The sequence below is a fragment of the Sus scrofa genome, chromosome 2, assembly GCF_000003025.6.
Source record: "Sus scrofa isolate TJ Tabasco breed Duroc chromosome 2, Sscrofa11.1, whole genome shotgun sequence".
In the NCBI taxonomy this organism is placed as follows: domain Eukaryota; kingdom Metazoa; phylum Chordata; class Mammalia; order Artiodactyla; family Suidae; genus Sus; species Sus scrofa.
In genome coordinates, this window is record NC_010444.4 from 149,684,287 (window position 1) to 149,705,615 (window position 21,329).

The 21,329-nt window shown below is 49.3% G+C and overlaps 1 protein-coding gene across 2 annotated transcripts in view; it reads left to right on the top strand.

Annotated features, from left to right (window-relative positions):
• FBXO38 (F-box protein 38) overlaps window positions 1–21,329 on the top strand; it is a 48,576-nt gene that overhangs the window by 9,987 nt on the left and 17,260 nt on the right. Inside the window, exons 3-12 of one of the 2 annotated variants that reach the window (XM_005661794.3) lie at window positions 1,209–1,342; window positions 4,827–4,990; window positions 5,186–5,351; window positions 6,581–6,718; window positions 7,905–8,042; window positions 8,951–9,044; window positions 10,483–10,613; window positions 13,612–13,782; window positions 15,697–15,839; window positions 17,258–17,468. In XM_005661794.3, the coding sequence (XP_005661851.1) occupies window positions 1,209–1,342; window positions 4,827–4,990; window positions 5,186–5,351; window positions 6,581–6,718; window positions 7,905–8,042; window positions 8,951–9,044; window positions 10,483–10,613; window positions 13,612–13,782; window positions 15,697–15,839; window positions 17,258–17,468 (1,490 nt within the window). The remainder of the gene's footprint in view (window positions 1–1,208; window positions 1,343–4,826; window positions 4,991–5,185; window positions 5,352–6,580; window positions 6,719–7,904; window positions 8,043–8,950; window positions 9,045–10,482; window positions 10,614–13,611; window positions 13,783–15,696; window positions 15,840–17,257; window positions 17,469–21,329) is intronic. The other variant, XM_013995310.2, reaches the window with a different exon arrangement.

The following is a 21,329-nucleotide window of genomic DNA, read 5'->3' on the forward strand; positions in this document are numbered from 1 at the left end:
TGGATGCTAGCCGGGTTGGTTAACTGCTGAGCCATGGTGGGAACTCCTAAGGGAGTATAATATTAACTCAGGCAAATACTTTGGACAAATATCAGTGATTCGGGGGAAAGTTTTCGTGGAAAAACTTGATTTAGAAAACATTCAATATTTTTCGTTGTTTGTAAAATGTATAGTCATATTTTCTGAAAAGTATCCTACTTGTACCTAATTTATGGAAACTGTAAATTAAGTTGGCAGTAATGCTTTTTTGGTAGATTATTTTATTCTCTTTATTTAAAGAGTTTTAAAGGAAAATACAGAGGGGCCAGAGGTAGAAAAAAATAGAGAAGAAAAATATTTAGCAGGCCTCCTTGGACTTTGATTTAGGATTAGCTTGATTTTTAGGAAATAGCCCAACCCACCTGTTTTTTGCTTTCGGTTTTTTTACGCCTGCTCCTGCAGCATATGGAAGTTCCTAGGCTACCGGTCAAATTGGAGCTGCAGCTGCCAGCCTACACCACAGCCACAGCAACACTGGATCCGAGTCAAATCTGCGCTACCTTGCACCTTGCGACAACGCCGGATCCTTGGCCCACGCGGTGAGGCCGGAGACCAACCTCGCATCCTCACAGACGCTGTGTCCGGTTCCTAACCCACTGGGCAGCAGCAGGAATTTCCAGGCCCAGCTGTCAGCATCCCTGCTCTTCCTCGCTCTCTCCTCGATGTTGGCTTTTCTGAGCCAGTCTCGCCACTAGTAAAGTGGAGCAATGATGATGCCTACTGTGCGAGTGCAGGATCCAGGGTACAAGACAGGCTCGGCTGGAACCTGAAGATAATTGAGTGGAGGGATGATGAAGGGAGGCGGAGGCCGCTCCGACTTGCACACGTCCCCTCGGCACCAGCGTGCATCCCACGTGCACTGGTTTCTCTTTCTCCTTCGTCTTCCTTTTTGAGATTTTCTTTGTTCTTAAAAACTTTAGAAAGGCAGGATTTAGTCAGTGCTTTAAGGCGGGAGCTCAGTCCTTTATTTGGATGCTTCTGTGTTTACTGACTTTTTTTTTTCTTTTTTAGTGAAAAGCCACATATGCATGTTAATCCTAAAATCCTGTGACTGTTCTTAATTTCTTATTTCATTTGAGGGGTAGGAGAGTGGAGGAAGGAAAGATAACTTGTCTGTGAGATGAAGTATTTACTCATTTGATAAATGTGAGTTTCTTTCTCTTACAAAGGTACCTCCCTCTGCAGGATATCATGTGTATGGAATGCCTTTCCCGAAAGCTAAAGGAAGCGGTGACCCTGTATCTGCGAGTCGTGAGGGTTGTGGATCTCTGCGCAGGGCGATGGTGGGAGTACATGCCCAGCGGTGAGTGAACTTAGCCTGTGATGGAAAGGGCAGCTACCCCGAAACCGGCGACTGCTGACGCTCCCATCAAAAGCTGCTTGTTGCTTTGGGGCCGGGAGCCTGCCTTGTAAGTAGGGAGACCGCAGGCCGGATTTTCCTAAATCATTTAGGTTGGTTTAGGTGATAAACTGCATTTTGCCCGAGGCTTTACTGTTTTCGGGTCTGTTTTCACTTCCTCCTTAAGAAACTCCATCAGTCTTTTCCACAGTATGATTGCAGAATCCTCATGGAGCCTTTGAGCGACTAAACGTATGTGTCTCTCCCATTAGACACAAGGTCCCCCCCGCGACGCAGGAGTCCGATTTCCTCCATCCCTTCATGATACCCTCTGATGAGACAAGTATTTACCAATTTTTGTAAAGCTGTTCTAGTTGTAGGTCTCAGAAATTGCACTTCTGGGACTTTTATTTCTCTGACACTTTCAAAAGGCCTATACTAGGGATTGGAGATTTCTCAAATGATGCACTGGCCTTGCCCCTAAAGATCTCAAAGTTAGTAGCCCGACCACAACAGATGGACCTCAGGTACAGAGACCATCAAAAATGAGAGTTGATGGGCGTTCTGCATAGTTTGCAGATGTGGCTTGGATCGCACGTGGCTGTGGCTGTGGCTGTAGCTGTGGCACAGGCCAGCAGTGTGGCTTACCTTCAACCCCCAGCCCAAGAACTTCCATATGCCGCAGGGGCAGCCCTAAAAAGAAAAGAAAAAAAGAAAATTGATGACCTTCCCTTCAGCTGAGCACACCTGAAGGGGAAGAAAGACCATTAAAGGCTAGTCCCACTTCCTTCCACTTAACACCAGTCTGTTAATTAGCGCCCTTTAGGCTGCTACCGTTGAGCAGTTTTAAATGTGGTTTTTTGGTTGTTTTTTTTTACCTACCTTTCATCAACAACACTCAGGTCGTGATATTTTGAAAATGTGATGAAGCTCTGGGGCTGGGCAGAGGGGCAGGTGGAGCCTTAACGGAAGTGAAGGGCTGAGGAGATGTCTTATTCTGCTGTATTTTGTGGCGCAGCACAGACTGCTTCTGAGATCCTGAGATACTGTCCAGTTTAGGGTGCTGTAGCCTTTCGAGAGGGTCCCTCGGCAGCCGGTAACTCTTACCACCTGGCCAGAGCTCTCGCTATATGTTTTTGTGAAGAAGGGTGCGAGGACTCGAGGCTGGGACTGAGCTTGGTGGGAGGCAACCACACTTGTCTTTAAAGACATGAAAGACACTACGGAAAGGGAATGGCTCCAGCCTATTGCGGAGAGGAATCGCTTCCAGCAGAAGTGAAACTCTTAGGGCACTGTGAAAACGACTGTCATTTCTCTCACTGGATTGGCTTTAACCGTGTTAGGCCAGTAGAAACTGTGGAGACAGGGTTAATGCCCAGCGTATAGGGCCAGGAGAGCAGAGCTCCCACGTGACGCAGTCGTGCAGTTCAAATCTCTGCTGCTTACCAGATTAGAGAAGCATTTGTCTGGCCTTTTTTAGCCTGTGACGAATACCTGTGAGCCCAAAGCTTCCCGTCACTGCAGCGAAAAGAGAAGAGTCAAAGCGAACAGCCTCTAGCCCAGAGTACGTCTCACTCACCCTGCTTTGCCTTTGCCGAGGCGCCTTGGGCTGCTCTCGGGAGTCGAAACCCGAAGCCTCTATACGTTAACACTAAAGAAGGTTCGTGTATAGCACTTGACGGTTTGCCTGTTGGACCTCCTTGGACCTCCATGCTTGTCTGTGAAGAAGGTGGAACTCGGCCTTCCCTTGGGGAGAGGCCACATGGAGTGCACAAGAGAATGACCCTTGGCAGAGGCGCAGGTTCCTTTTCGCATTTGCAGATGTGGCGATAATGTTTTCCTTGGGTTCGAGCGTGGGTAGGAAGACCTGTAAGATGACGAACACACTGAATGGCTTAGTCGGTAGAGTCACTGTATAGGACAAAAGGAATTGCTGTTACAATTAGAGAGACCAGGTAACTTCTGAGGTCCCTTCTTAGTCTTGATTTTCGTGATTCTGAAATTAATACATCATCTAGACTAGCCCGGTACAAGTAGAACAACTTTTGAAAACAGCAGTAAGACTTTGTGATTTGGGGCTTCATTTTCTATTCTTTTTTTTTTCATTTTACAGATGGGGCACATGGAAGTTCCCAGCTAGGGGTAGAATCAGAGCCACAGCTGCCAGTCTGTGCCACAGTGACAGCAGTGCAGGATCTGAGCCACATGAGTGAACTACACTGCAGCCTGCGATGACGCCAGATCCTTAATCCACCAAGTGAGGCAAAGGATCAAACCTGCATCCTCATGGAGTCTGTGTTGGGTCCCCAACCCACTGAGCCACAATGGGAACACCTTCATTTCTGTTCTTTTTTATGGCCACACCTGTGGCATGTGGAGGTTCCCAGGCTAGAGGTCTAATCATCTAATCAGAGCCACAGCCTCCAGCCTACACCACAGCTCACACCACAGCTCACGGCCACGCTGGATCCTTAACCCACGGAGTGAGGCCAGGGATCGAACCCACAACCTCATGGTTCCTAGTCGGATTCATTTCCGCTGCACCACGACGGGAACGCCTTCATTTCTGTTCTTGAAAAGTCATACTTTGACTTGTCATTAGTGAGCAGACAGTTGGCTTCCTGACAGCCTCCATTAAAAACAAAACACAAGATCGTAAAGTATTGTCTCTGAGACTTCCTAACCTCACCAGCCGCTCGTGTGGTCGAGGTAACTGGTCTCTCTCTCCTCTCCTCTGCTGCTTCCCACTGTGGAGCAGAGCTGACCTCCCGGATAAACAGTCTTCTGGTAGCTCAGCATCCTCTTAGTTTGTAGCACTTACGTTTTCTTAGCGAACGTGCGTCTGTCTTTTTCAAAAGAATGAATTGTCAGAATGTCCTGGGATTGATAAACACAGGGAAGAGTCATTAGTGGGAGATGGGTAACTAGGAGAACCCAGTGTGAGAAGGGGTTGAGGCTAGACCTGTGAGCTCCCTGAAGACAAGGGTCCCGTCTTTCTCATTGTTTTCGTTGTGTGCTCTGGGGAGCCTCGAGGTTTATGGACCAGCAGGTGCCTTTGAGGGAGGTGGCGGCGGCCAGGTAGATGGTCCTCGCTCACCAATCAGATGGCTCCAGGTCGTCTGGGTTACAAGTGTGTTGTTCCTAGTTGGAGATTTCTGTGACTTAAAAGCAGCAGCAGCAACCAAAAAAAAAAAAAAAAAAAAAAGACAATAATTAATTAAAAGCCTCAGCTGCAGAGTATCAAGTCAGAATAAACGGAGTTTCTGATGCATTTCTTCTGTTAATCAGGGAAATATTTTCTGTTTGTTCAGCTGTAGTGTTCACCTTCCGAAAATTTTCAAAGTCCCTTTTGGTTGTTGTCTTAACTTTTGATAAAAAAGTGCAAGTACCTGTCAACGCTGACCAGCAGAGAGATGAATGTGGCTCTAAATACCTCTGAACTTCTCAGGCTTCACAGATTCCAGTTTCCTGACACTACTGAAGAAGATGCCAGATGTTGAACAGCTGTATGGCCTTCACCCCAGATACCTCGAGCGGCGAAGGGTACGGGGCCACGAGGCCTTCAGCATTCCAGGGGTTCTGGAAGCTCTGCAGGCGTGCCCTAACTTAGTGGTGAGTGCAGGCGGTGGGACATTGGACGTCACCTGATGGCTGACGTGTGAATTAGAAGGATGATGGAACATACTCACAGGCAAAGTTCATCCACAGCGGACTTTTGAGACCCGTTGACACTGACGCTACAGAAGTAGTGGCTTTGAATGCTAAATTAAAAGCCTTCCTCATGCTTGTCTTGGCATTATTTTGTAGGGAGTGGAAACGTCTCACTTGGAATTGGTGGAATCCATTTGGACATACATGCCGCATGTTCATATTCTGGGGAAATTTCGTAATCGTAATGGAGCATTTCCCATTCCTCCTGAAAATAAGCTGAAAATTCCCATAGGAGCCAAAATTCAGACTTTGCACTTAGTTGGTGAGTACATGTTCCTTGGGTTGCTTGTGGCGCCTCGGAAATGCCGCACATCGCGTGTTTGCTGAAGAAATGAGGGGGGTGGCCGAAGTGGCCTTGCTGAGGGATGATGCCTGATGAGTGCTTGTGACATCTGCATAAAATGCGGGTTTCCCACTCGAGAGCCCGGGAGGTGGGGACTAGGCTGGAGATGGGTGAGATACGTGCTGTTTCACAAGCAGTCCGTTTCTGTTTTCATAAACAGTTTGAGTCGCCTTGAAAGGTGTGGGTTTCCGGTGTTCTGTCATTGTTTGAACGATTCAGAACCCTGCCCTTGTTCCCTGGTGTCCACCTTCTGCTCCTCGTTCTGCCCTGCAGAGGAGAGTTTTCCAGTACAAGTTTCTGTGATGACGGGGTGCCCCGTATTTGTACTGTCATCTCTGGTGCCCGCCGTGGTACCGGAGTGAAACAGAGAGGCTGCATTTTTTAATTTTATTTTATGCGAATTTATCAAGTTTATGTGGACTTTATTTTATGTCATTTTTGTGGGTCGTGGCTGCTTTATTACACCGCTCAGCTCTAGGACCTCATAGAATTAAAAAATCATACCCAGCTCTGCACGCACCTGCACCTTCTCCAGAAAATTCCCCCGCGTTCTTCAGCCCGGGGCCCCTGGAAACTCCGCCACCTCGCGTCTTCCCTGAGAGAAGGGGAAGGAGTGGTCTTTGTCCCAAAGGCACCTCCTCGGCAGTGTCACCGTGAATATTCTCCATCGAAATAGTCTCTGAAATTATATCCCAGTAATTTCAATCTAAGTGTCTGATAAGAGCAGATATTTTCTCAAATTGAATTTGTCTCTGGGGGACTCCTGTTACTATAGTCCAGCTTGTAATATTTATTAAATATTTTATTTAAAATATAAATATTGGGGAGTTCCTGTTGTGGCTCAGTGGGCTAAGAACCCAGCTAGGATGCCTGAGGATGTGGGTTTGATCTCTGGCCTCACTCAGTGGGTTATGGATCTGGCATTGCCACAAGCTGCAGCATAGGTCGCAGATGCAGCTCGGATCCCTCATGGTTGTGGCTGTGGCTGTGGCTTATCTTAATAGGCTTGAATTAGGTAATTTGTTCTGATGAAAATATTCACGAGAGATACATTGTCAACTTAAGGAATAGACTGTTGAGCTTTTACACAGAATAGAGAGTCTCTTAGTGACTTTCTTGACTTTTCTGTTTTTATACATATGCTCTAGGAGTGAATGTTCCTGAAATTCCTTGTATCCCAATGCTAAGGCACCTTTATATGAAGTGGGTAAGGCTCACTAAACCACAGCCGTTCAAAGATTTTCTTTGCATCAGCCTCCGAACTTTCGTCATGAGGAACTGTGCAGGTAAGGGTCGGTCATCACTGCGGTGGCATGACACATGCATTCTTCGAGCGCATTCGAAAGCAAGTAGCTCCAGTTGTGAATGCCGTTGTACTTTCACTGTTTGTATTCTGTATCTTATTTGTAAATGAAGTCGTATTTTTACTATTTGTATTTTGTACCTTATTCACTTTATGAAGGTAAGTGACCTCTTTGTTTTAAAGATGGTAGATCTATGATCTGTGTTTGACCCTTAGTGGGAAACAAACAGTCGTAATGTCTTTCTGTATTTTTATAGGCACTATTTAGTTGGCTTATTTAAATACATTTCGTTTGCTTTCTTTATCCCTGGTCTCCGGGTCATCCTGCATGTAGATAGTTGTCCAACGTGATCTGCCTTAAAGCCTGAAACTCTGCGTTTCTGATACTAGTTTCTCGTTCTTCAGTCTTTCTGTTGCCCTCGTGTGTCACGTGGTAGCTGTTGTGCTTCAGAGGTCGTAGTAACCAGGGCCCTTCCTGGCGTCCTTAACTCCGACTCCCTCCACGGCAGCCCTTCTTGCGGCCAGGCCCGCCTCTTCCCCGACAGCTGCGGCCGCTGTCGCATCGGGTCTGTCCCCCCGTCCCGAGGCTGATCCTTCCTTGCTCTCTGTCCTGGCACATCCTTCAAGTTGTGCCTCTTCCATCTTACTTTCCTCTTCTCTTGTTTTTTTACATAGTGTATTAGATGTTATTTTTATGTTTGATTGTTCTGCGTTTTCTCTTTTTTGCGAGGATCCATGTTAGTTTTCTGTCCTGTCAGTTGCAGGCTCGTTCATGGATAGGATCCTGTCTTTGAAATCTTCCCTAACACCTAATAATGACACTGATCAGATGCAGAGATGCTTAAAGCCTTGAGCTGTGCATTTGAACCAAGGATCACATTTTCCACTCGGCTTTTCCCCCTTAGTTATTTTGAGCTCAAAGCTATTGAGACTTCAGGGAATTTACAAAAAACACTAAGTATCTCTTCACTGTTACTGGAAAATCCTCATGCTAAGTATGTGGTGAACAGATGAATGCTTTTGTTTCCAATGAGAAGTATAAACTGCAGAGAGCCAGCTGCTTGGCTGTCATTTTCAGACGTAGAATTTATAAGTTACCCACTTCACTTGCTGATGTGAAAAGTCATCTCGGCTCCTGACGGTGTGACACTGACATTTTTTCCCTCCAGGACCCACAAACTCCTTGAAATACGTGCCTTTGGTAACAGGCTTGGCCTCCGCCCGCAGCCTGGAGCACTTGGAGATGGTTCGCGTCCCTTTCCTCGGAGGCCTCATCCAGCACGTGGTGGAGGACAGCTGGAGATCGGGTACTGGCTCCTCTGTAGTTCCGAATGTTTTAGAAGTTGGTTTAAAAAAATCTCTAACGCCTCTTTAGCTTTTCTTCTGAGTCTTTGTAAAAGAAAATGCTTGTTGGTACTTGCGCTTGCTGTCTGGTGCTTTTGACGAAGAAGGAGCCTCCTGAGTGTGGGCTGCTGCTCCTTTCCCTTTTATGCTAAACTTTCTCAAAATAAATAGTGGGGCGATAAGGCTTGTTTTCTGGCTTGATAATACTCATGACTTAGCTCATAACTTCCGTCATATTTGGAATCCTTCTGAGAAATGTTAATGGAGCTACCCTGGCGCATTTTGCTGAGAAGGGGTGTCTTTTGACTTTGACGTCTTGGGTCTGTAAAAGACTTCAGGCATTGGTAGTGGCCATCCAGCATTTGTCTCATACCGAAGAGTAAATAAAACGTTTTCCTGTTGATCATTTGGGTCCTGGGGCCAGCCATCAGATGATGGCTTTTAAAAGAAACAAACAGTTAACTCTCCAGCTCTCCCAGTTACATTTCAAATGATTGTGGGTAGCAGAATGTGCTCCATGTTAATTATGTCCTCATTGCAACAAACACACCAAGACGTTTAGCCATATAGATCATTAATAGTTGGGAACAAAAATATAAATTCGGATTTCGAAAATATGAATGAAAAATGATCAAGTACCATGCAAGATGAGCAAGCCGTGAGCTGTGGTGTAGGTTGCAGATGCAGCTCACATCTGGCGTGGCTGTGGCTGTGGCGGGGCCGGCAGCTGCAGCTTCGATTTGACTCCGACCCTGGGAGCCTCCATATACCCCGGGGCAGCCCAAGGAAAAAAGAAAGAAAAAGGTGTGGTGAATGCTTCACTGAAAGTGCTGTACTCACGTGTTTCTCGGTGTTGCCCCTCTTCCTTCAGGCGGTTTTAGGAATTTGCACACGATTGTTCTGGGAGCCTGCAAAAATGCCCTTGAAGTAGACCTTGGCTACCTCATCATCACTGCTGCCCGTAGGTATGTTTCCTCTTGACACTGCGTTTTCGCCTCAGAATTATGTTCTTTCCTGTTTTATAAAAACTGGGGCGAGTTCCCTTGTGGCACAGCAGGTGCAGGATCCAGTGTCCCTGAAGTGGCTCCAGTTCGATCCCTAGCCCGGGAACGTCCGCATGTCACAGGTGGCCCAGAAAACTGGGGGAGAATATATGCATGAAGTTTGGTGAGGCCTCCTTCAGATTTCACACACACAGGAGTTGTTTAAATTGCGGTAGGTTATCACTTAGAGTCTTCTGTTAGAACTGACGACTGGCTGAGCTGCGCTCCAGACCCAGCAAACTCCGAGCGGGCTTGGTCTCATCAGAAAAAGCAGTCCGTTATCTGGAAGGGCCTGGGAGTCCACAGGAGTCGGTTCTGATGCTCACGTGTCTGTCTGCAGCCCCCTTAGCAGCCGTTGTTTCACCCTCTGGACAGCCTTCCAGATTGCTGTCGTTAGTTGGTGGAAATATTTGCCATATAGAAATCAACAATTTAAGTCAGCGTTTTCAGTGTCCTGACCTTTTAACACCTTTGTATTTATAACCTATCTTCACATCACTTTATACCACGTCTCCTGTTTCCTCTGTATCAAAAGTCTACCTCTGCATTTACTTTTACAATATTTAATTGAATTAACGTTTTTTTTTGTGGCCGCTCCTGTTGCATAAGGAAACTCTTGGGCCAGGAACTGAATCCAAGCGCAGCTGTGACACCAGGTCCTTTTGATCCACTGCACCACCGAGCGACCTCCCTCCAGCCTTTTTTTCTTTTTTATTTGGTGTTTAGGGCCATACCTGTGGTGTTTGGAAGTTCACAGCCTAGGGGTCCAATCAGAGCTATAGCTGCCTCCCTACACCACAGCCTCAGCAACGCCAGATCCTTAACCCACTGAGCGGGGCCAGGGATCAAACCCTCATCCTCATGGATACTAACTTGTTGAGCCACAATGGGAACTTCCAGTTTTTTAGTTATTAAAAAACAGAACTCTTTACTTTTCTGTCAATAGAATATTAAGATTATAAATAAAACAAACTGTATCTAAGTAAGGAGATACTGTTACCTACTATAGAATTATACTTTTTGCTAAAGTGAGACGTCATAGCTAGCCTAAAAAGAGGTATTAAAGAAATACCAAAATACCAGGTGCAGATTCTCAGCTCCACTTAATCAGGCCTCAGAAAGTACCGGGAAGAGATAAGAATCATTCCTGGTGATTCCTTGTCACCTGCTGTCACTTCGGTGTGCGAGGAAGAGGTGCCCAGACCTTACACGACACTCCTGGAAACCTCTGGTTTGTGGTGGAGGGAGTTGCTCGCCCTGGACGCCGCAGTAAGGCGGGCCTCCGTCAGAGCCTGACGCGGGAGAAGCTTAGGTTCTCGGGGCTTTCCTCTGAGGCTGCTCTGTGCCTCTTTGTTCGCAGGTTGCATGAAGTCCGGATCCAGCCTTCGCTGACCAAAGACGGCGTCTTTTCGGCCCTAAAGATGGCAGAGTTGGAGTTCCCCCAGTTTGAAACCCTTCATCTGGGATATGTGGATGAGTTCTTGCTGCAGAGTAAGAAGGGGCCCATTTAATTCCCTGAAACTATTGCAGGGAACTTTCCTGACAAACCGAAGCCGACATTGGGGTGTGCCATTGTTTTCTTGAGTGTACTACAACTTACAGTCTGAGGTTCTCTCACTTCTTGGAAAATTTAAACTCCAGGCGAAAGTGATTTTTTTTTCTATATCGCTTCTGATTTTAGCATATTGTAGAAAATGTGGTGATTAATAGTCTACCCAAAAACACATCCTAACCTACATTTGATATTGTGTCCACTTTGCTGCCCAAGTTTCTTTCTCGTTCTGCTTCATTGTTTTCACAGACTGTCATCCTTGGTTCCATTCGTTGAAGTTCCTTCTTGAAGCTTTTTTTTTTTCTTTTCTTTTTTTTTTTTTTTGTCTTTTTGCTTTTTCTAGGGCCGCTCCCAAGGCACATGGAGGTTCCCAGGCTAGGGGTCTGATCAGAGATGTCGCCGCCGGCCTACGCCAGAGCCACAGCCACAGCCACGCCAGATCCACCCGAGCCGCGTCTGCGACCTACACCACAGCTCACGGCCACGCCGGACCCTTAACCCACTGAGCGAGGCCAGGGATGGCACCCACAGCCTCGTGATTCCTAGTCGGATTCGTTAACCACTGCGCCATGACGGGAACTCCTCTTGAAGCTTTTGGTGGTCCCCTCAGATGAGGTCCCATCCCCTGCCCAGGCTCTTCATGTCCACGTAAGCCCGCTGGGGGTTCTGGATCCCCCAGAGCGTGTGAGCAGATTATGGTCAGTATTCGTGTAATGATGGTTGCTGTTGGAAGGCCTGCTCACAGCATTTTCTGAAGTGCGTTTACAGTTGGGAAGTCATGGCTTTGGGTGTGAGTGCGTGTCGGTTCATCACCTGACACTCGTCAGACAGGCGGGCACACGGACACCGTCAGCATGTTTTCATTTTTGCAGGAACTAGTTTCTTGCCCATGTAGCTTGTAACACGTCTTTCTTAAACTCTCACTGCCATGCCACGTAGCGTGTCCTCTTGAGTGTAGTTTGCATCGTAGAAGAACCTAAGAAGGCTTCCGTAGACAGTCCAGGGCAAACAGTGTGGCTGCTGTGGTCCTTTTCCTTGCTGGTACCTGTCGCAAGAATAGTTGCCTGGTTTTGTTTTGTTTTTACTTTCTTGCAGTTCTCATTAATGTAAGTCAAGGGTTAAACAAAAAATCAAAGAATTATCTTCTAGCCATGTTAACACAGGAATCAATTTTGACCTCTATGGCTTTGAAAAAAATCAGCTTTTTACGAATGTAGCTTAAAATGCGAAATCAATATAGCAGCTTCATATACAACCAGTGTATGTGATACGAGGCTTTTCTGGTTTTGAATGAAGTTGCTGACATTCTCTGGTCTCAACAGTATCTATGTGGTCACTTAAAATGACTCGCCTGGCAGTCGTTTTTTCTATAGCCCTGTGTTTCGTTCTTGCCAAAAGCTCAAATTTGGCAAATTTTGTACCCTCAAGATGGTCAGGTGGAAGGCCACTGAAAGACAGTCTTGGCGACTCCTCGGCATAGCCAGTGACTTCCCGGCAGCGTTGCTTTCCCCGCGCGCACTTTGAGGCGGAAAGTTATCTGACGTTGTCCACCAGCTGTTTCCTGGTCTCCTGCATATTGAATAGTCTCTGCCCTGCAGTCCACCCCTTTCTCCCGTACGTGTACTCTGCTCAGGGACTCAGACGGTCTGGGATCTGCTGTATCGGAACAGGTGCCAGGTGCCCCTAGCGGACCATGTAGAGAGCAGCGAGGGGGCAGTGCTTACACTCGTTCCCGAAGTCTCTTCCTTCTTAGTAATTTGGGTTTTGCAGCATCTCCAGGACGTTGGGGCGGCTCTCAGTAAAACTTGCACCCATTTTTTGTTACAAAGAGTCTGGCAAAATATACATAGAAACACCGCTTTCATCCCCGCACAGTCCCAGGTTGGGGAAATGGCTGTGCCGACAAGTTGCTGCGGTGTATTAGGGGTATAGGAAAAGTAACTCAAGGCTGAAGAGTCACAGAGAAGCGTGAGTTACATGACACAGATTTATGATCTCAGAGCGTCGCATCAAGGCTATCGGGCGTCTGGCTATTAAAATGCAGAGGTAACTGTAGACCAGTGTAGTGCTGGGGCTTTGGAGAGAGGGAGGGAGATGGAATTTCATGAATCGTGGGACCTTGGGCAGGTCATGTCTTGGATTCACGCCACCCAGGAAGAAAATGGGAACAGCCCTGTCTCCATTTAAATAATGAGAAAACACAGGCTTTTATTATTAAAATCTCTGACACTCAGGAAGCGTCCGTAGCTTTTACTTTTAGCTGACCCGTGGGCTAACGAAGAAAGACACAACCTGAGTGCCGGTGATGTCGCTGGCGTTTTGAGGAGGTGGGACCATCGGGAGACCCTGAGAGCAGGAAGAGGATGGTGGCCTCAGAGGAGGAACGTAGAGCGTGGATGTGTCGCCTTGGGCCGTAGCACTTGTGCCGACGGCACTTGGGGTCAGTTCGGGATCTACCTGATCATAAGGCAGAAGGCAACTTCTGAGTCCGAAGGGCAAGAAAGAAGTTTTTACCAGGAGGCCAGAGAAAATTGCTAAGTAATGAAGACGGGGTTAGGATGAAATCGCCAAGAAATGCCAGTAAAGGCAAAACCACACGAGGACTCGAGGAGAAAGACCGTGAGCTCGATGCAGGGTGAACCTGGAAGGTCTGGGAGTCGATGGCTTGTCAGAGGCGGCTCCGAGCTGAAGGCATAAACGCCTGTAGTGGGCAGGGCAGCTTCACCAGGGCAGAGGGGTCTTCTTTGTCGGTCGGTCGCAGTGCACTGTTGGTACAAAACGCCTAGCCTGGGATTATACCTGAACCGGAGCCTGACGATGGGCAGATGACCTGAGAGGATCACAGGGCGGTCTTACTGGGTGTTAAGATAAAGAAGTGGCGACCCCGTGATACCGAAGAGTCTGTTTCCCCCGCTTTTAATCAATGTCTCTTTCTAGGCAGAATGGCAAATGCAGATCTGGTGAAGTACGGCTTGGCTGATGTGGTGGAAAACCCCGGCATCATCACTGACATAGGGATGAAGGCAGTCAATGAAGTTTTTTCCTGTATCAAGTATCTGGCCATTTACAATTGCCCGCATCTGCACAACCCATACAACTGGCTCTCAGGTACCGTACGCTTGCACGTGGCGCTCTTTGGTTGGGGTCGAGATGGGGGGTGTGTGTGTGTGTGTGTGTGTGTGTGTGTGTGTGTGTGTGTGTGTGTGTGTGTGTGTGGCCCGCGTGTGGCTCGCGTTGCATTCCTAAAGTAAAGTGTAGATCTTTGATGTAGCTTGTGTATGGACGTTCTGGGACCCTTCGACAGTTGAGTGGGAAGTACTTGCAGTGTCTCCTTGAACGCCTCGCGTTCTCGGCCCAGACATCGGCCCCGTCTGGCTTATAGCTTGAGCTGCACCGAGCCTTCCTCTGGACCAGGCGCATCAGATCTCAGTTAGGAGCTGTTGCGGGGTATAATGAGTGTTCTCTCTGGATTGCCTTCAAGTGGCATATCATTTGAACACAGCGGGTGTGTATTTTTTTAAAAATAGCCTTAATTAGGTGACATTAAACATGGACTTGTGGTGAAACTTTCTGTTACCTTAAAACCCCAGGCTGTTCCAGAGCCCCCTCCCCGCCTCATCTCCTGTGTGCGGAAGTGTGACTTTGTACCTCGTACTTTTCCTCAGGAAGGGAGTTCGTCTTCCCCTGAGGGGAATGCTGTTTATTTCTCTTAAGGCCCCTCTTAAATACCTAAGTCCACAAATCTGAAGTTCAGAGCTGGAGAACTTTGGTTGTGACATCCTTATGCCACATCAAGCCCCCTCAATGACGCCTGCAGGCCGGCCTCCGCTGCCGTCTGAGCCACTGCATGGGGACACGGCAGCTCCTCGCCGAAGCCGTCTCGGGACCTGGGGGCAGGGGGCCTGTGTCGCGCTCACTCCAGAGCATGGCCGTGCCTCACCCATGAAAAGAGAAATTCTACCCTGGCCCAGCGACACCAGGAAGTTAGTAGGAAATACAAACTCGAGGTCGTAGCAAGCGTAGATCACTTGTAAAAAACAATGTTTATTGGGTTTTTGATTTGTTTGTTTTCTGAAATACAGAAGAGTAGAAAGAAGAAAACCAAACAAAACAAATGGCCTATAATCCTATCGCTCAGAACTCCTGTTAACACTTAAAACAAAAGTAGTACATGCACTTGATAAACAATATCAAACAATACAGAAAGGTACGAAAACGGAAAGTCTCCTCAAAGGTAACCGCCGTCAGTGGTTTCTTACGTTCTTCTGGACAGGTTGTTGGTGTGCACATTGGAGCCTATACCTGTGTAGCATTTTAAAAATGGTTTGTGTGTGTGAGAGGGCCTTACTACGTATCCACTGTCCTGTAGCTTGTATTTTGCACTAAGAATATTTTGGAGAGCTTTCCCTATTAACAAGTATATTCAGTTCTTCTTCTTTTTAATAGCTGCGTAGGGAGTTCCTATCTTGGCGGTTAACACACCCGGCTAGCATCCGTGAGGACACGGGTTTGATCCCTGGCCTTGCTCACTGGGTTAAGGATCCGGCGTTGCCATGAGCTGTGGTGTAGGTAGCAGACGCGGCTCAGATCTGGTGTTGTTGTGGCCGTGGGGCAGGCCGGCGGCTACAGCCCACATTCACCCCGAGCCTGGGAACCTCCGCATGCCGCAGGGGCAGCCCTCAAAAAAGAAAAAGTAGTTACATCATGTTTTCTCCAAGGACTGCACCACCATTGCTGTAACTGGTGTCCTGCTGTCACACAGGCACGCGGGTTTTATGTGGATCTCGTCTCGGTAAAGACTGACTTAGTTTCAGGGTGGTGACCTCCAAACCTCACAGTTAGTCTCAAGGTGAAATCAGGTAAGGAGGCAGCATCGTTGACAGCGTCATCGAGTGTCAGAGGCCATGGAGTCGGAGCAAAGGAATTTCACCGTCTTGTGGCCTGAGCTGAACTCGCGAGTAATGGAGCGAGTCTCGGCGGCGTTCAGTCCCGTGCCCTCTGACCTTCGCGTTCCACCCACAGACCACTCGAGGTGGACTCGACTGGTGGACATCAACTTGGTGCGCTGCCACGCTCTGAAGCTGGACTCCTTCGGCCAGTTTATTGAGTTGCTGCCCAGCCTGGAGTTTATTTCCCTGGACCAGATGTTTCGAGAACCACCCAAAGTAAGTCACATTTGAGGGAGGTTTTGTTTGTTTGTTTGTTTGTTATAATGCTGGAGGAAGGAAACAAAACAACCTACATAATTTTTTTTCCTAATAACATGCCTTTACAGTGTTATAATTTGACTTTTTTACTGCCAGGCTCGGTGAAGGTATAAAGATTATCATAATATACAGCCTCTTATTTGTATTATGCGTATGGAGGGGTTTCCAGAGAAGGGAAAGGGAAAAGTGAGTGGGAGTGGAAAGCTGTCTCTGTGGGTTTTACAAACTGAAGGTAAGAGCAAAGGGGGAAATTTGAGCTAAAGCAAAAATTGTTACTCAGAGTAATTAGTTGGAAGATTAAATCACTAACTGGCAGCCCAAAATAGAAGTAAGGGTTCGGAATTTCCTTTGAAAATGTTTTACTTTGCTGCTAACTGTTCTATAGACTTGCTTGTCCGGGGAATTCTGAAGTTGCCCAGAATTGCTATTTTATGTTTTCTTTTTTTCATCTTTTCAGGGCCGCACCCATGGCACATGGAGGTTCCCAGGCTAGGGGTCGAGTCGGAACTGTAGCCACCAGCCTGTGCCACAGCCACAGCCACGCCAGATCTGAGCCACATCTGCAAGCTACACCCCAGCTCATGGCAGCACCGGCTCTTTAACCCCCTGAGCAAGGCCAGGGATCCAACCCACGTCCTCATGGATACTAGTCAGATTCATTTCCACTGAGCCGTGGTGGGCACTCCCAAACTGTTATTTGAAAACAACTTAACAAAGCTTTGTACCTACTCTAGTGGAAGTGGACGTTGCAACTTCCCATGTTCCCTCGCGTTCAGCTCTCAATGTCATGGTCCCACCGGTGAGGAAGTGGGATATAGCGGGGACCCGGGGGTTTGAAGGCAGATTATTGGGTTTCAGGTGCCAGCTGGACCACTTCCTGGTCAGGACTGTTGGGCAGCCCCCTTCCCCTTACACCTGTCTGTAAGCGAAGAATGAGAACGTAGTGGGAGCTCCCGCTGCGGCTCAGCAGTGGTGAACCCGACGAGCATCCACGAGGACACAGGTCCTCGCTCCGCGAGTTAAGGATCTGGCGTTGCCCTGAGCTGTGGTGTAGGTCACAGATGCAGCTTGGATCTGGCGTGGCTGTGGCTGTGGCTGTGGCTGTGGCTGTGGTGCAGGCCGGCAGCTGCGGCTCTGATTCAGCCCCTAGCCTGGGAACCTCCACATGCCACAGGGACGGCCCTAAAAGGACAAAAAAAAGAATAGTGTTTATCTTGCTGGAAGTGTTGTGGGCCTTAAATGAGGTTTTATATGTATACACACACACGTGAAAATATTTCCTAAGGTGCTGTATAAATACATAAAGATGAAGAAATGTTAAAAATGGAGCGTTCTCGCCAGGATCTCAGTGAGCGTGTGGTTTTGCGTTGCTTTAGGGCTGTGCTCGGGTGGGGCTGAGCGCAGGCACAGGAATCGGGGTTTCCTCGGCCCTTGTCAGCAACCAGAACTCCAACAACGACAACGAGAACAACGCCCAGAACAACGCCAACCTCCACGACAACAATGCCCATCACCCGGACGACTCGGACGAGGAGAACGACTTCCGGCAAGACCTGCAGCCGGGAGAGCAGCAGTTTGCAGCCGACGGTAACCCAGATCTTTTGTGAGCTCCGCACAGAAATGATTTTTACTCCGGGGCGTGTTTCTGTGGCTCTCTTTCATTGTTGCCTCCCCCGCCTCAGTTTGTCCCTTTACACCCTGGGGGGCCTTGCTGATGGAATCTGCCATCGCTGGCTTGTCTTTGTGACGCCTCTTTCCGCAGAATCTCCTGGGACGTGGCGGGCAGCAGGGACCCCTGGCCGCCAGGGAAGGTGGGGGCAGTGAGCCTCGGAGGCCTGGCTGGTGGGAGCTGTGGCCCGAGGCTGTGGGCGGAGAGCGTCTCTCCGTGAGTCTCCGAGGCCCGTTGAAGCTGAATGTGGAGATGTCTTTCGGGCGCTGCACGGACCCTCCCTCGCGCCTTTCAGCCTCAGGTCTTCCTGGGCACCCAGAAAATTAAGCCCATGAGCCGCTCAGGCCCGGGGGGTTCTCTTAGGTAACTGTCCACCCAGCGCGCGGAAACTGGCCGAGCCCCGCCCGTGCGGATGCGCGGGGACGGAGTGAGGCTGCTTCCTCCAGACTCTCCGCTTCCCCTTTGGGCCCTTGAGAAGGGGCAGAGGCGTCCCTTCTGGCCGCCTTTTGGTGTTGGCCTCACCCGGCCTCTTGCTCCTGAGAAACAAGATGCCCCTTCCTGGCGCGAGTCTTCCGCCTGCCGAGCTGCGTCTCCTCTAGGATGCCTCGGGGCATGCAGGTCCCGGCCCAGAGTCCTCACCCCGCGTCTTCCTCACAGAACCCTCCGTTTCGGCTTCTGGCAAAGCCATCACGACCCTTGCAGAGGCTTGTAGCCGTCTCTCCACTTGCGTCGGCTGTGACATCGCAGCAGCACGCGGCACCCATGTGCCCTTGTGTCTCCCTGAGGTCATCTGCTTCTCCCGGCATCTCAGACCCCATCCCGCTTTCCTCCCGTCTCCCTGGACTCGGGCTGCCTCGGTGTCCTTTCCTCGCAGCGCCTCCTCGGTCTCTCCGGTCCTTGCTCTTCCTGTTTTTCTCTGCACATTTTCTCCCGATGAGAGATCATTCGGTCTCGAGGCTTCATATGCTGATGAATTACGCATCTTTGGTTTTGGCTCTTGATCTTCCTGTTTTTCAGAGTAACTGGTGTTATACCTCATGCTTTTCACTTCCACACGCGTATTCTTAGGCGTTTCAGAGTTGTGGCTGAATCTTTCCTCCCAAAATAAAGCAAAAGTGCAGGGCTGGCAGGTGCTGGGGTAAAGGAGGAGGATGAAGTCAAGGGTCCTTTGCCTCGTGGTCCCCGAAGTGCCATCGTCCGGGTCTGGACTTGAGAGCACACAGACCCTGCAGGAAATTGTTCCAGCACTTGCAGAGCAGAACCACGCGAACCCTGCCGGTTGTGGTTGAGGTTGAGGTACTTACTGGGCAGATGACAGACGCCACTGGCAGGTCCGCGAGCACCGGCTTCTCACCGTGGAGTGGAGGAGGCCTTCATGGTGCCGTCGATGCAGCGGGAACCAGAACACGTGCCAGATCCCTGGATTTGAGTCAGGAGAGAAAAATAAAACGTAAATCACCTAACATTGAAACTCCGCTTCAGTGGATGAGAGACGGCCGCACAAGCCAAATACTTGAGGTTCAGTATCTGTCAAATGTGGTGTCTTCACAAGCTGAGAAGCAAAGACATGAGCGACATAAACGCCAAGTTGGAGGGCTTTGCCAGGCTTCGCCAGGCTTGGCCAGGAGGAAGCCCGAGCGTGCCAGACGGCGGCGGAATGAGAGAGAAGTGCAGACTGATGTCCAGCTTTAGGTTCCCCAGACTCTCCAGGCTGGCGGTAGATTAATGTGTGTGTCTTATGACACACCTGTCAGGTTGATTCTTTGAAATAAAAATTAAGGACCTGGCTGGAGAAAGGCCACGTGACTGTTGATCAAAACCAGGAGTGGAAAGAATTCAAATGAAAGGAAAAGTAACAGAAAAAGCATAAAGAGTGGCACCGGGGTCCTTGGGTGCGAACGAGCAGAGGCGGGAAGGGTAGCCCGGGTCCCAGACCGAGAAGGGCTTGCAGCTGCCGCTTCCAGGCGGAAGGAGGCACGCTGAGGTCTGAGGGAGGAGGCTGCTCTCCAGCGCTGCCGGGCAGTTGCTTTTTAGGTGTTGCCGCAGCACCTGCGCAGATACAGGGCCCCAAGGTATTTTCAGCTGAACTTCTTCAGCTGCATTTGTTCCTTCGAATGTCCCCTGAAAGGCGGCTGCGGTGCCGCTGTTCCTTGGTGCTGCGGAACAGCGGTGGCAATGGTTAACAACTCCATTCTCGTGGCGCTTGGTGCAGCGGGAGAGGGGAAGACTATTAATCAGCAGCAGTGAGAACATCAGATAGGAGTACCTCGTGAACAAAATTCAAAGGGGGGGGAGGACAGAGACCGAACTGGTGGCTGTGTAAAGCGGTAAGGTGTACAAAAGGTACCAACTTTTAGTTGTAAAATAAATACAGGAGTTCCCGTCATGGTTCAGTGGAAACGAGTCCGACTAGCATCCGTGAGGACACAGGTTCAATCCCTGGCCTTGCTCAGTGGGTTAAGGATTGGCGTTGCCGTGAGCTGCGCTGTAGGTTGCAGACTCGGCTCAGATCTTGCGTTGCCGTGGCTGTGGTGTAGGCCGGCAGCTGTAGCTCTGATTCGATCCCTAGCCCGGGAACTTACATACGCCATAGGTGGGGCCCTAAAAAGACAAAAAACAAAATAGAGCAAAATAAAAGTCACGGGAATGTCGTGTGCAGCGTGGTAACGAAAGTTAGTAATACCGTGTTTGCAAGTTGCTGAGAGAGTAGATCTTAAAATTCTCATCACAAGAAAAAACACAAACACGTGTTCTTCTAACTTGACTACCTGCTCTCCTGGAACACGTCACGGAGCTTCCTGGTATCAATGAAATGCCATCCCATCCCAGTGCAACCTCCCCTGTCCAGCAGGAGAATCAGCGGCTTCTTTTTGGCCCGTGTTCCCCTGGCGTGGTCTGTTCCAGCCCTCAGTGAGGAGGTCCTGACCTTATTCTGTATGGATGACGTTTCTGCCAGAAGCTGCACCTTCCCTTTGAGAGCAGGGACTGTGAATTGCTCCTCTACTCGTTGTCTGTACAGTGTGGCAAACTCCGGAAACAGACTAATGCGCAAAATCTAGCAAATCACCAGCCCTGCTAAGCCTGTGTCTGCAGCTGGAAGAACGAGGCCAGTGGTAGTACCTTCCTGGGACGGCTGTCAGGAGTCGACGCGTGACGTGCTGAATGAAGAGCGTTTAGCATGGAGCTGGGCGTAGCGCATGCACACGTGAACTAGTAGCTGCTGTTCATAATCGTTCTTGAGAATTTAATGAAAGACGACAGCTGATGGGCTTTCATCATGTCATGGTGCTTGGCCAGGTCAGTCCTGTTTTTGGCCCTAAGTGACCTGTCGATACTGAGGGCTGGGCTGGATGCGGGGTGGGGGACGAAGGCAAGCGGGAGTCCCCTGCCGTCCCCCTGAAACCTCTGGCCTCGCCGCTATGCCTTCCATTGGCATCTGTCTCTATCTTTTCTGGCTGGCATGCTCTTTTTTACCTCGTTTCTCTGTGGTTTCTGTGAACTTCTCCTGTCCTCTTAGGTCGCTGTCTTGAGTTCTTCCTGGATCAGGATCCTGTCTTTCGTGTGGGTTTGTTCCTTTCATTCAGATGGTTGACCGCCTGATTTCACAGCCGTGGGGTTGAGCTCCCCTGGGCGTTGCGGATATGCTGGTGCACAGCCTAGACGCCCTCTGCCGCCCTCGGAGGCATGACCACGCTGCACACGGAAAGCACGGCGTTGGCACTGTCCAGGCTCAGACGGAGACCAGGGACCAGGCTTAGGTGGAGGTAGAGGGAGGGTGC